Source organism: Hemitrygon akajei, chromosome 16, assembly GCF_048418815.1.
Source record: "Hemitrygon akajei chromosome 16, sHemAka1.3, whole genome shotgun sequence".
NCBI lineage: Eukaryota > Metazoa > Chordata > Chondrichthyes > Myliobatiformes > Dasyatidae > Hemitrygon > Hemitrygon akajei.
In genome coordinates, this window is record NC_133139.1 from 15,982,552 (window position 1) to 15,996,861 (window position 14,310).

Here is a 14,310-nt window from a genome sequence, read left to right on the forward strand (position 1 = left end):
CTGCTGAGTTCCTCCAGTGTTTGTATGTGTCACTCTAGATTTCCAGCATCTGCAGAATTTCTTGTGTCTATAAATTTCTCTCTGCATTCTCCATAATGTTTTTCTTCCTCTTAAGCCCATCATTCCTGCTGGGGCTTAGACAGCTGACAGCAGTTCACCAGAGTCCTCTGTGCTGGGCTAGTCTTTCAAGTTGTCCCCAGGTGTAGCCCATCTTGCGTCTTCTAGGTGAAGATCCTTCCTGTCCCAAGATTGAGGACTACGGCACTTCTGTTGGTGTTTCTATAGCTCTAGGTATTTACAGGATGGGATTGTTAGCCCCATTCCAACCATCCTTTTTTCACAGCTGGGTGTGGGACAGTGCATGGCAGAGTTACTCCATAACGTAATTCACTAATGAAAGTCGATATAAGCAGATATAAGGCTTTGCAGTTTTTATCTGGCGTTGATCATGTTGTGAAAAGAGGAACCTATGAAATACAGTGACGCGCTGGATTCTCAGATTTAAAAAAAAACATGGCTGCAGCTTTTCACCATCCAACAATTCAAAATCTATTGAAGATTACAAATGGAAAAAGTAAAACATTTGTTAGTAAAAGAATATTTATATTTTACAACTAATTTATTGAATTGAAAGCACTGGAACATATTGGGGTGTTAAAGCACTAAATGCAAGTTTTATCAGTTATGTTTATTTTGAGATATCAGGTTCTGTTTTTTCTTAGGGTGAATATTTTCATTGAGGTTCTATTAACATTGATTCAATTTTAAATGATTTGTATTTGGTGCATTTGTTCTTTCTTCCATACTACTAGTTTATGATAATGAAGACCAGTTGCTGTGGGATCCCTATGTTCTCCCAGAAAGAAGAGTCGAAGAGTTTCTGTACAAAGCAGTAAAGAGATCGAGAGAAGAAAAATTAACAGAGAACTTGCCTGAAGGAATACTTGTAAAAGATAGTGAACAGGTGAGTAACCAGTCAATATACTTCCATTGAGTCTTATGTTCCTTTCTGTGTAGGTCTGATGGTATCTTAAAACCAAGCTGATTCCAAATTAAATAATTTTTAAAAAGGTATCCAGGGTAAATTCCATGTTGCAAAAAGGATTTTCTTTAACACTAGGTTCAACTTGAAGGGTACTTGACATCAGTAGACCTATTTCCAAATATACACAACAGAAAGGGCTTTGTATACACTGTATTATGTATATACTGTCGCTGTTTATGTAAGCCATGAACCAATAACATTCAACAATGTGGGACAAGCAAACAACATGCATCCAGTTATATAACTTGAAAACATTACTGCCTGAAAATAAATGGAGAGATTTTTAAAGCACGTGTGAGTTGCTAATTGGTTCTGGTTGATCTCCCTCCAATCTCCCCAGTTTTGATGCTTACAGCACTTTCTGTATTTTTTTAATATATTTATTGAAGATATCAAAGTAATTTCAGTAACAAATATTGCTTATATTGCCTTCATATGATCATTTTTCAGAAAGTGGTGTTTCTGATCTATGGATCAATTTTCAATCTCTCTTTAACTCCATAGGCTTTGTATGAGCTTGTGAAATGCAATTTTAATGCTGAGGAAGCTCTCAGAAGACTAAGATTTAATGTCAAGGTGGTACAAGGTATGCTTCCATTTTGTTTTCAATGCCTTTTCTAATCACTAACATTACATAAACTATTCAAGTTGGATGAGATATCTGCCACTAGTGTTTTCCATGTAGTATCGCTTTTAATGCTAATTGTATTTAAAGCAATATGAAGAATTGAAAGATCTTTGAAGTCCTGTTTTTTAGCTTTCTTCCTAGATTCCAATATTCATTGGTGCCATTATGTACAACTCCACTCCCCCACCCCCCCCCCCACCACCATGCTTCCCTCTAAGCCACAGAGCCAGACTCAGTGCCAGAGACCTGTTTGCTGTGACTTCCCCAGATAGATTGCTCACCCTCTTCGTCAATGATATCCAGAGCAGTATACTTGTTATTGAGAGGAACAAGAGTACACTGCACTACCTGTCTATTCTCTTTTCCCTCATCTGATTAGTCACCCATCTATGTGGTTCCTGCAACTTAGATGTGAGTGCCTCCCCGTAGCTCTTACCTTTCAACTCCTCATTCTCCCGAATGATCTGTAGGTCATACAGTTCCAGCTCTAGTTCACGTTCCCTAATACAGCCTATAAGGAGTTGTAGCTGGATGACTTCTTGTAGGTGTAGTCATCAGGAACACTGGAGGTCACCCTCAGACCTCCCACATTATTCAAGAGGAGTGCACATTCCTTGGGTTACTTTCTTGGTGCACTACCTGGTCAGTACCTGTTAGAGTCAGTTGTTAAGGATGAGGTGATGGAGTACTTGGTGACACAGGACAAAATAGTACAAAGTCAGCATGGTTTCCTTCAGGGAAAATCCTGCCTGTTGAACCTGTTGGAATTCTTTGAAGAGATTACAAGTAGGATAGATAAAGGGGATGCAGTGGATGTTGTATATTTGGACTTTCAGAAGGCCTTTGATAAGGTGCCACACATAATGCTGCTTACTGAGTTAAGAGCCCATGGTATCACAGGAAAGTTACTAACATGGTTAGAGCATTGGCTGATCTTAGGATGCAGCGAGTGGGAATAAAAGGATCCTTTTCTGGTTGGCTGCTAGTGACTAGTGGTGTTCCACAAGGTTGGTGTTGGGACCACTTCTTTTTATGCTCTATGTTGTATTTAGATGATGGAATAGATGGCTTCCTGCCAAGTTTGCAGATGATATGAAGATTTGTGGAGGGGCAGGTAGTGTTGAGGAAACAGGTAGGATGCAGAAGGACTTAAACAGATTAGGAGAATGGGCAAGAAAGTGACAAATGAAATACAATGTTGGAAAATGCATGGTCGTGCACTTTGTTAGTAGAAATGAATGTGTGGACTATATTCTAAACGTGGAGGAAATCTAAAACTTTGAGATGCAAAGGGACTTGGGAGTCTTTGTACAGAACACCCTAAAGGTTAACTTGCAATTTGATTTGGTGGTGAGGAAGGCAAATGCCACGTTAGCATTCATTTCAAGAGGTCTAGAATACAAGAGCAAGGATGTGATACTGAGGCTTTATAAGGCACTGGTGAGGCCTCACCTTGAGTACTGTGAACAGTTTTGGGCCCCTCATCTTAGAAAAGATGTACTGGCATTGGAGAGGGTCCAGAGGAGGTTTACAAGGATGATTCCGGGAATGAAAGGGTTATCATACGAGGAACATTTGATGGCTCTGGGTCTGTACTCACTGGAATTCAGAAGGATGAGGGGGGTCTCATTGAAACCTTCTGAATGTTGAAAGGTCTAGACAGAGTAGATGTGGAAATGATGTTTCCGATGGTGGGAGAGTCTAGTACAAGAGGGCATAGCCTCAGGATAGAGGAGCGCCCTTTCAAAGCAGAGATGCAGAGAAATTTCTTTAGCCAGAGAGTGACATGGCATCAAAGTTACGGGGAGAAGGCCAGGAACTGGGGTTGAGGAGGAGAAGGAAAAAGAATCAGCCATGATTAAATGGCAGAGCAACTCAATGGGCCAGATGGCCTCATTCTGATCCTTCGTCTTATGGTAAAGAAAGAAAGAGAAACTTATCAGAAATTCACCTCTTCTTGCCTCTGTCTCTTGAGTCAAAACCTTTAATCCCCACTCTAAGGATGTGGAAGCATTGGAAAGGGTACAGAGGAGATTTACCAGGATGCTGCCTGGTTTATAGAGTATGATTATGATCAGAGATTATGGGAACTAGATCTTTATTCTTTGGAGAGAAGGAGGATGAAAAGGAGACATGATAGAGGTATACAAGATATTAAGAGGAATAGATAGAGTGGACAGCCAGAGCCTCTTCCCCAGGGCACCACTGCTCAATACAAGAGGACAAGGCTTTAAGGTAAGGGGTGGGAAGTTCAAGGGGGATATTAAAGGAAGGTTTTTTACTCAGAGAGTGGTTGGTGCGTGGAATGTACTGCCTGAGTCAGTGGTGGAGGCAGATGCACTAGTGAAATTTAAGAGACTACTAGACAGGTATATGGAGGGATTTAAGGTGGGGGGGGGGGTTATATGGGAGGCAGGGTTTAAGGGTCAGTACAACATTGTGGGCCGAAAGGCCTGTACTGTGCTGTACTATTCTATGTTCTGACTCTGTTAACTCCAGCACTTGCCACTCCACTTAAACCTAATGTCCTTTTATTGTCCCTTACTAAAACTCACAAGCAACAAGAGTTCTTTTCAGTGTTTCCTGCTCTCTCACCGATCTCACTCTCATTCATAAACTTTCATTTGCAGATGAACTGTGTTCCTGGAGTGAAGAGGAATGCAGAAATTTTGAACATGGACTTCGTGTCCACGGGAAAAACTTCCATCTGATACAGGCAAATAAGGTAATAAGAAATGCAGAAAGTATTGCTGGTGCTTGATGCCTAAAATAAATATCAAACTTTATTGAAATAATATATAGGTAGTTCAGGCAGATTTGGTCTGGGATGAACAAGTTCTGATATACAAAAGGAAGTGCTGTCAATGTGTCTCTGTGATGTGCAAGGAAATAAACACTTGGAGAAAGCATACAGCCATGGGGAAAATGAGTAAATTCCATGCGGAGCACCAGGGATTAGGATATGCTAATAGATAGATAATGGATCACGGAAAATTACACTCCGTTTAGTTGGATGGTAGGTGAATCAAGGTGGAGTCACTAGGTAAGTAAGAATAAATGATGCACTTTGGTATGTTAAAAAAGTGTATGCATAGTAAAGTAGGCACCAAGAAACTTGGATGAACAGAGAGGTCTTGGGGTTCAAGTCTGTCAATCCATGATAGTTGCAAAGCATGTAGATAGGGTGGTGAACAAGGCATATGGAAAATTCTTTTTCCCATGGGAGGGCCATGAAAACAAAAGGACATAAGCTTAAGGTGAGAGGAAGGATTTTTAAAGGGAACTTGAAGAGAATGTTTTTACAGAATGGTTGATATCTGGATTTGCTGTCACAGGTATACATTGAAATGGACAATTGAACAGGCAGTGCATAAAAAGTTACAAGCCTAATATGTAAAGCAGAGACATGTGGGCCTAAGAGCCTGGTTTTTTTCCTGTATGACTCATTGACTATAATAGGTCATATGGAAATAATTGAGGATTTGGAATTGTTTTGCAAGTGCTCTTGTTGAATGGGCACCACCTGGGTCTTAAGGTCAAGAGATTTGCACTCAGTTGCTCTGCCCCTGTAGTTTGGCTAACAGTGCATGTTATAGTACAAGGGCAAAATATTACAAGTGTTAAGGAATCTGAGGAAAAATAGTAACTAGAACTGCTTACCGAGGACTGCATTGTCTTTGGGGAGAGAAAATGACAATATCTTAGACCAGTGACATCTTCGTTTTGGTTCAAATTATTCATTTTATATATATTAATGAGTTTTTGTCAAAATTAGCCAGTCTCATGTTCAACAATACCACATGCAGAGAGAAAATATGAAATTTGCATTGAGGTAGTGCAGTTCAGGCAATAACAGAATTCAGAATAGTATGTTTGTTACAGAGAAAAGTGCAGAACAGGTAGACAATAACAAGGTAGATTGTGAGGACAAGTGCCCATGTTATACTATGGTGCTGCTCAGTATCCTTAAAAGCATGATAGAAGTTGTCAAGCTTGGTGGTAAGATCTTTCAGGCTTTTGTATATTCTGCTCTTCGGGAGCGGGGAGAAGCGAGAATGTCCAAGGTGCTTTTGGGTGATTGATTGTACTGACTAGTTTACCGAAGCAGTGAGAAGTGTGCTGGTTTCCATGATGTATTGAGCTCTGCAATTTTTTATGGTCACAGGCTGAATAGTTGCCAACCAGTCTGTGACAGGATGATTTTCTGTGGTACATCGATTAAAAATTGGGGAGTATCAAAAGGGACATGCCAGATTTTTTTAGCCTCCTGATGTAGTAGAGGCAGTGGTGAGCTTACTTGGTTGTGCTGTCAATATGGTTGGACCAGAACAGACTATTGGTGATGTTAATTTTTTAGGGACTTGAGACTCTTGTATAACCATATAACAATTACAGCACGGAAACAGGCCATCTCGGCCCTTCTAGTCCGTGCCGAATGCTTACTCTCACCTAGTCCCACTGACCTGCACTCAGCCCATAACCCTCCATTCTTTTCCTGTCCATATACCTATCCAATTTTTTTTTTTAAATGACAATATTGAACCTGCCTCTACCACTTCTACTGGAAGCTCATTCCATACATCTACCACTCTCTGAGTAAAGGAGTTCCCCCTCATGTTACCCCTAAACTTTTGCCCCCTAACTCTCAACTCATATCTTCTTGTTTGAATCTCCCCTACTCTCAATGGAAAAAGCCTATCCACGTCAACTGTATCTATCCCCCTCATAATTTTAAATACCTCTATCAAGTCCCCCCTCAACCTTCTACGCTCCAAAGAATAAAGACCTAACTTGTTCAACCTTTCTCTGTAACTTAGGTGCTGAAACCCAGGTAACATTCTAGTAAATCTCCTCTGTACTCTCTCTCTTTTGTTGACATCTTTCCTATAATTTGGTGACCAGAACTGTACACAGTACTCCAAATTTGGCTTCACCAATGCCTTGTACAATTTTAACATTACATCCCAACTCCTATACTCAATGCTCTGATTTATAAAGGCCAGCATACCAAAAGCTTTCTTCACCACCCTATCCACATGAGATTCTACCTTTAGGGAACTATGCACCATTATTCCTAGGTCACTCTATTCTACTGCATTCTTCAATGACCTACCATTTACGATGTTTGTCTTATTTTGATTATTCCTACCAAAATGCAGCACCTCACACTTATCAGCATTAAACTCCATCTGCCATCTTTCAGCCCACTCTTCTAACTGGCCTAAATCTCTCTGCAAGCTTTGAAAACCTACTTCATTATCCACAACGCCACCTATCTTAGAATCATCTGCATACTTACTAATCCAATTTAGGACCCCATCATCCAGATCATTAATGTATCTGACAAACAACATTGGACCCAGTACAGATCCCTAAGGCACACCACTAGTCACCGTGCTCCAACCTGACAAACAGTTATCCACCACTATTTTCTGGCATCTCCCATCCAGCCACTGTTGAATCCATTTTACTACTTCAATATTAATACCTAACGATTGAACCTTCTTAACTAACCTTCCATGTGGAACCTTGTCAAAGGCCTTACTGAAGTCCATATAGACATAGAGACTCCATATAGACTCTTAACCGTCTTGACCTCAATACTGATGATGCAAGCAGGAGCATGTGCACTGCAACCCCCCCCCCCCCCCCCCCCACCACCTTACTGAAGTCAATGTCCAGCCCTTTAGGTTTGCTGACATTGAGGGAAGCTTTTCCTGTCATGATACCATGCCATGGGGCTATCTCCTTCCTGTCCTCCAGCTCATCAGTATTTGAGATGTGGCCCACTAGGTGGCATCATCCACAAATTGTTGGATTGAATTAGATCAGAACGGGACATGCAGTCATGAGTGTTTTGGGAGTAGATTAGGGGGCTGAGGACATAGCCTTGTGGGTGCCAGTGTTGAGGATAACTGTGGTGGAGGGGTTGCTACTTATGAATACAGTCTGTTGGCTAGGCAGTCAGGGATCCATTTGCAAAGGAGTCCTAGTCTAGAAGTCTGGAAATGAGGTTTGATTTGACTTACAGTATTAAAGGCAGAACTGTGGTCAACTAACAAATAGTCTTTACTGTGCAGATACTCCAGAGATGAATATAGGGCCAGAGAGATGATGTCTGCTATAGACCTGTTTTGATGGATGGGTGAATTGAACTGGATTGAGGTTGTCTGAGAGGCTGGCGTTGACATGTGCCATGACCAGCCTCTCCAGGCACTTGATGTAAGAACCACCGGGTTGTCACAAAAGCATGATAGCTTGTTTCCTTAGGTAATGGGCTGATAGTTATCCTGATGGATAATAGAATTAAATAGAATAGTTATGCAGATAGGATCCATCTTAATCTATAGCTACAAGTGAGTTACTTTATTGCTTGGTGCTAATGAATGAAGAATTACAAAAATAAAAGAGCTACAAGTAGATGAGAGCAGTATAATTGATGTGCTTGCACAGATTTCCAAAAGATTTCTAACAATGGAATTGGATACAGAAAACTATACTAGTGAGGTGTTTTTGAGACTGGAGACAAATATATTCTGATGTCTCTTGAGGAATTAGTTTTGATTCCATTATTATTTTTGATATGTATTATGCCAGAACTTACTGAGGCTACGTCCACACTACACTGGATAAATCCGTAACCAAAACTTTTTCTCTTCGTTTTTACCCTCCGTCCACATTAAAATGGCGTTTTTGTCCCCGAAACCGGAGCTTTTTAGAAACGCTTTCCAGAGTGGGTATTTTTGAAAACGCTGCTCAGGCAGATCAGTGTGGACGGGGTGACCGGAGACTTCTGAAAACACTATCAGACGGCAGCGCGCTATTTCATTGTTTTCTTGAACATAACCTAACAATTTCAGAACAGACGGCAACAAGACTGAAGCCAGAAGAGTTAGAAATGTACTCACCAAATGCTTTGACTCATAACTTACTGAATAAATAAGTATACTTACTTTGCCCTGTCTTCTGTCCTTGCTCGTATGAAGGTGGTTTACCTATTTATGCAAGAACTTCTCTGACAATAGATGTGTAACAGCCTAATGTAACATTGTATGGAAATACAAAATAACACTGATGAAGACATTAAAACATTTATACATTTAACAAGATGCTTTATTAATGCAACAGAGTTAGTCAGTTTTTCAATGTTCGTCGTCAGCCGGGCCAATCTTTCAGTGAACTCCCTGTCGGTTGTCTCCATACATTCCAGTATTTGTTTTTTTTTTATTTTTAAGTTCTCCTGCGCATGAGTCAACAGCTGTCTGTTGTTTTAAGTTTTTCCAGTCTGTAACTACACAAACGTGTACTTTTACGGCGAGATTTGACATCAAACATGTTGCTTGTTTTTGGTAGATGTGTCCTGCGCATGCACAGTAGGAGGAGATTCGCCGAAATCTCTGTTTCAATGTGGATAGAGATATTTTCAAAAACGCATAGTGTGGACGCCTATCGTTTTTACGCGATACCAGCGTTTTCAAAATTATCCGGTCTAGTGTGGATGTAGACTGAGTGTAACTCACTGCTAAGATATGCAATTGGCCCACACTCACCTTTATGCTAGAAATTTACAGCTAGTTAGTGAAGATAAAAGAGATTGCTGATGCTGGAATCTGGAGCAACAAACAATCTGCTGGAGGAATTTAGTGGATTGAACTACATCAGTTGTGGGCAAGTGGTTGTTGATATTTCTGCTCGAAACCCTGAATCAGTACTGAGAGTGAAGATGGGAGATAGCCTCCATAATGACAAGAGTGGGAGTGGTGAAACAGGAGCTCAATGTGTTTGATGGGCCGAGGTGGTTTACCAGTTGGTGCTGCTACAGGATTCAACGCAAAATTTAGAAGGGGCATAACTCAGAAATAAGTAACTGAGTTTAGCCGAGAAATTGAGGCTTCTGTGTCTTTGTAGGGGTCTGATCTTGCTGGCATTTGTGCTAAGAAATTCTGGCTGTTTTGCTTGCAACTGGTGACATTTGTCAGCAAGTTCTGACTCTTGATAGAAGTACAAATATAGCAAATGTTGGAATTCTGAAATTTAAACATAAGATCCTTCAAGCACTCAGCAGGTCAAACTGCATTTGCAGAGAAAGCAGTTGTCAGCTTTTCACATCATTATCTATCAGTAGTGTGATAATCCGAAGCACGCTTGTTTTAAGTTGCGGAAAGGCAGGGCGAGATGGAACAGAGAGAAAAGTAGGAATGTCCGTGATTGGGTGGTAACTAACCATCAGGTTGAACACCAGCAGTTTATCAAAAGGGAAAAAATGGAACAAACTGAAGCTGAAATTCCCAGCCAGAATACCAAAAATTGTGAACTACTAAGGATTCGAGTATGGCCAAATTGAGGATGAGGTTACGTTCCTGAAAATTCTATTTGGTATCTTTGGAATCATGTAGGATTGGGAGTGGGATGGAGGATAAAGTAATCAGACTACTAGAAGCTTAGGGTCACCCTTGCAGACTTTGAATGAAGGTGTTCTGCAAAGCAGTCACCCATTTTGTATTTAGTTTTTCAAAGTGGGGATATGTACACCGTAAGTATTGAATGTAATGCACAAAACTGGAAGAATTGCAAGTAAATTGCTTTACTGAGTCCCTGGATAATGGAAAAGAAACAAGTGCTGCAGCTGGTGTTGCAGCTCCTGCACTTGTATGGAAAGTACCTTGAAAAGGGGAGGGTTAATGGAAATAAAAATCATAGAGTCACAAAAGAGACAGTTCCTTCACAATACTAAATGAGACAATAATTATTACTAATGTAATCCTTTTGGTGGCTAAAATTAGGGAGGATGACCTTATTGAAAGTGGAGGCTAATGGAATGGGTGGGTCTCGTCCGGAAACATCAACTGTACTCTTTTCCATAGATGCTGCCTTACCTGCTGAGTTCCTCCAACATTTTGTGTGTGTTGATCATGTCCTTGTTCTGTGTAGCTCAACTATACTAACTCCCAATCTGCTTCTTGTAATGACTCTTTCATTTTCCCAACGTTTCTGTTCCAGTGGAAAGATTTAACATTGCAGTGTCTTTTAGATGTCTTCCTTCACTCTATCATCTTGTCAGAGTCATCAGCTCTGTGTTTCTTTTGTTTTCATTCTGCAGCTCTCACATCTTCTGCCAGCTATTCCTCCTTCCATGCCACCAGTATCCATATTCAATAAATCATTCTCTGTAATTTCTGCCATCTTCAATGGATTTGCAACACCAAATATCTTTTCCCCCTCTTCCCCTCAGCATTCTGAAGGAATTGTTCCTCCTAGTGGAATTGTAAGAACCATCATTAACCTATTCATGGTATTTTCCCATGCATCTAAAGTAGATACAACACAATCTTGTATCTTTTTTCTTCCCTCCCACCCAGGAACCAACCAGTTGTTCCAGCTTGAAGCAGCAATTCAAAACTTACACTTTTTCTAACTTGATGTATTACTTATAGTGCTCATGATGGTACCAATTGATACCAAGCATGGGTTGCATGATCACTTTGTAAAACACATCCATTCAGTCTGTAAGTGTGAAACCTGATTTTCCTATTGTTGTCATTTTAATCTTCCATTCCAACATGTCTTTGGTCCATTTTAAAGTTAAAGTCTGGTCCGAGCCTTTAGGCTCACCAGGCCGGTGTTTATGCTGGTTTCTGTGGCGTGAAGCGACTGAGAGTACGAGACTCCCCTCTGGATAGGACGCCAGTCTATCGCGAGGTTAACCCCCAGCAGTATGCCGGTACCCATTTTCAGCCTGGTGGACTGCAGCAATGTGTGGTTAAGTGCCTTACTCAAGGACACAATAAGCTGCCTCAGCTGGGGCTCGAATTCACGACCTTCAGATCGCGCCCACCTTTGGTCCATTGGATGGTGTCATACATGCCTAACATAAGCTAGTGGAACAATACCTCATTTTCAGTCTGGGCACATTGCAGTCATCAGGGCACAACTTCAGCTAACTTTTTTCTCTCTGCATAGATAATGCTGGATATTTCAATACATTTTCTTTGTCCCTTTCTGTCTCAAGCTGTGGTATTCAAAGTAATGGTTACCCTGACAACTTCCTTATGCATCCTGTCACTGACGTTCACCACCCTTCACCTTCCTTCCAATTTAAAATGTGCTTGTTTTCTCACTGCATTGGTACTGAAAATATCATTTTCCTGAACTTTAACTCTTGCCTCGTCCTCCATAATCTGCTGACTCCTTCCAGCATTTTCTCTTCTTGGCAGACTCTTAGTGTGGGCATTGTATGAACGTTTCAATGTTTACAGATGCATCAGGCCCATAAATACAGTGAACAAAGAGAATCATTAAGGATTTTAAGATCAAATAAGAAGCATTGAACAAGAGAAATATAAATTGATAAATTTTGGTAGGAGGAATCCAGAGAGTCAATATAAAATATTGTATATATTTAATGGGAGCACCCAAACAGTAGATAGTAGGAGTGTAGGTAATCAAATCATTGAAAGTTAATCAAGCACAAAGTACAACAGTAAGGCAGTTTTAAAATGTTGGTTTGTCTTCAGCTTGGAGATATTTGGTTTTGGGATGAATCTCAGAGTAGAGGTTTAGTGGAATTTTATTTTTCTTTATGGTGGGATCAGAGGAACAAGATTAATTATTCTTGGTGCAGATAAGGTTAATAATTGATGTGTTTGAAAGTGCAAATCAGTAAGGAGAAAGTGTTTTCAGTGGTAGAAAAGTCAGTAATCAGAGGATGCAGATTTTATGTTCAGGGGTAAAAAGAAACATGAAGATTTGGCCTTATAATTTGTAATGTACTACTGATGAAAGGAAAGTAGAAACGGGTTCAGCAACAACTTTCAGAAAGAAATTAGATAATTGATTGAAGGAAGTAAAATCACAAAGCTTGGGGGGTAAGTGGTGAAGTGGAACAAAGAACCAGCAAATTGATAAGGGTTAGGTAGTTATTTGTGCTGTATCATACTTCGACTGGCTAAGAAATTTCAGAATCATGTTTATTAAGACTGATATATGTTGTGAAATTTGTTGTTTGTACAATGGAATATATCCGTTACAATAAGAAAAAATATATATATTTATATTTATATAAATTAAATGAGAAGTACAAAAATAGTGAGGTGTTCATTTGTATATAGAATATACATTGTTTCAAAATAGGATTTTTTTTTTACCTAAGAAAACTTTTGATCAATGAAATTGTAAAGTTCCTGTGACTCAATCTTTTCAACATTTTGAATGTATGCTATGTGACTAGGTACGAACACGTTCTGTTGGCGAGTGTGTTGCATATTATTATATGTGGAAGAAATCTGAACGTTATGACTATTTCGCTCAGCAAACAAAATTTGGAAAGAAGAAGTACAGCCTTCACCCAGGTGTCTTGTAAGTATTAGTCAGATATATAAATTGTGCAAATGATTTGTTTAACATTTTAATCAAGATCAAGTTCACTGTCATTCAATCATATACCTGTATATCAACAAATGAAACAACATTCCTTCAGATCAAGGTGCACAACACAGTGTAAATAGCTCACACACAACACAAGGTAATATTATCACAAAGACATAAATAATAAAATATATTCCAGACAATTAACATTCAGCATAAGTTACATTTATGGCACAAATTTAAAAAGTAAACAGTATAATACTAATGGCGCTTCTTAAATTACAAGACCTGGGTGGTGACAAGGAGTTCAATAGTCTCACAGTCCAGAGCTGTTCTCCATCCTAACAGCCTTGTCTTAATACTACGGTACCTCCTGCCTGATGGTAGGGGGTCAAAAAGATTTGGGATGAACGACAATAATGTAACTGTTCGAGGACATTTAAGCTGGAAGTTCAATTTCTCATTTGTGTCAGCTTTACTCACATTCTGATTCAGAAAATTAAACTTGTGCTATTTTTGATTATCAGGTTTACATTATAGGCTTTTCTATGCAGTGAACTATTACTGATGTTTCATTGCTTCAACTAATTACTCGAATACTTGCTAAAATGAATGTCCCTTTCAGGAAGCAACAACATCAGTGACGTTGCTTAACTTTGGTTAATTGCCTAGAGCAGAGGGTCCCAACTTTTTTTATGCATAGACCCTACCATAAACCAGGAGTCTGTAGAACCCAGGTTGTGAACCCATGGTCTAGAGGGCTTTATTTTCCTCAGGTTTTTCCTCGTAATAATTTTTAAAATAACGAAGATATTTTGTGCTATTTTCGTCATTTTAGTTCCATCGCACAGACTAATTGCTTCCAGAGTTTTAACCTCTAATGCTTTATCTAGATGCCTATTCTGTTGACTGTTACTAACTCGAATCTACCATCCCTCACATTGCTCTTTAATTGAACTTCAATTAAAAATGGATTTTACTTTCTTCCAAATGTTTTCTGTTTTATAGATTTAAGATCAATTTTCTGATGCCCCCTTTCTGGAATGAAAAGGTGAAATTTGCCTAAAGTCATAACCAGGATCTCATCCCATTATCGTACCTATCTGTCCATATTAGACCAAATAAAAACGTAAACTATGTCAGAGATTCAAATGTCTTTGTAGATTAGTGATCAAGAAGAGTAAAATATGACAAAAAATGATTCAAAGACAATTTCCTCTAGCTGGAGAGTCTAACCCTAAAAGGCATAAGCTTAGGATAAAAGCTGGCCATT

The 14,310-nt window shown here is 39.6% G+C and overlaps 1 protein-coding gene across 5 annotated transcripts in view; it reads left to right on the plus strand.

The window, feature by feature from the left end:
* The window catches only part of LOC140739777 (mesoderm induction early response protein 2-like), an 80,743-nt gene that overhangs the window by 55,556 nt on the left and 10,877 nt on the right, over window positions 1-14,310 (plus strand). For all 5 annotated transcript variants that reach the window (XM_073068287.1, XM_073068289.1, XM_073068286.1 and 2 more), the window contains 4 exons: window positions 813-964; window positions 1,550-1,631; window positions 4,304-4,398; window positions 12,901-13,028. In XM_073068287.1, coding sequence (XP_072924388.1) covers window positions 813-964; window positions 1,550-1,631; window positions 4,304-4,398; window positions 12,901-13,028 — 457 coding nt within the window. The remainder of the gene's footprint in view (window positions 1-812; window positions 965-1,549; window positions 1,632-4,303; window positions 4,399-12,900; window positions 13,029-14,310) is intronic.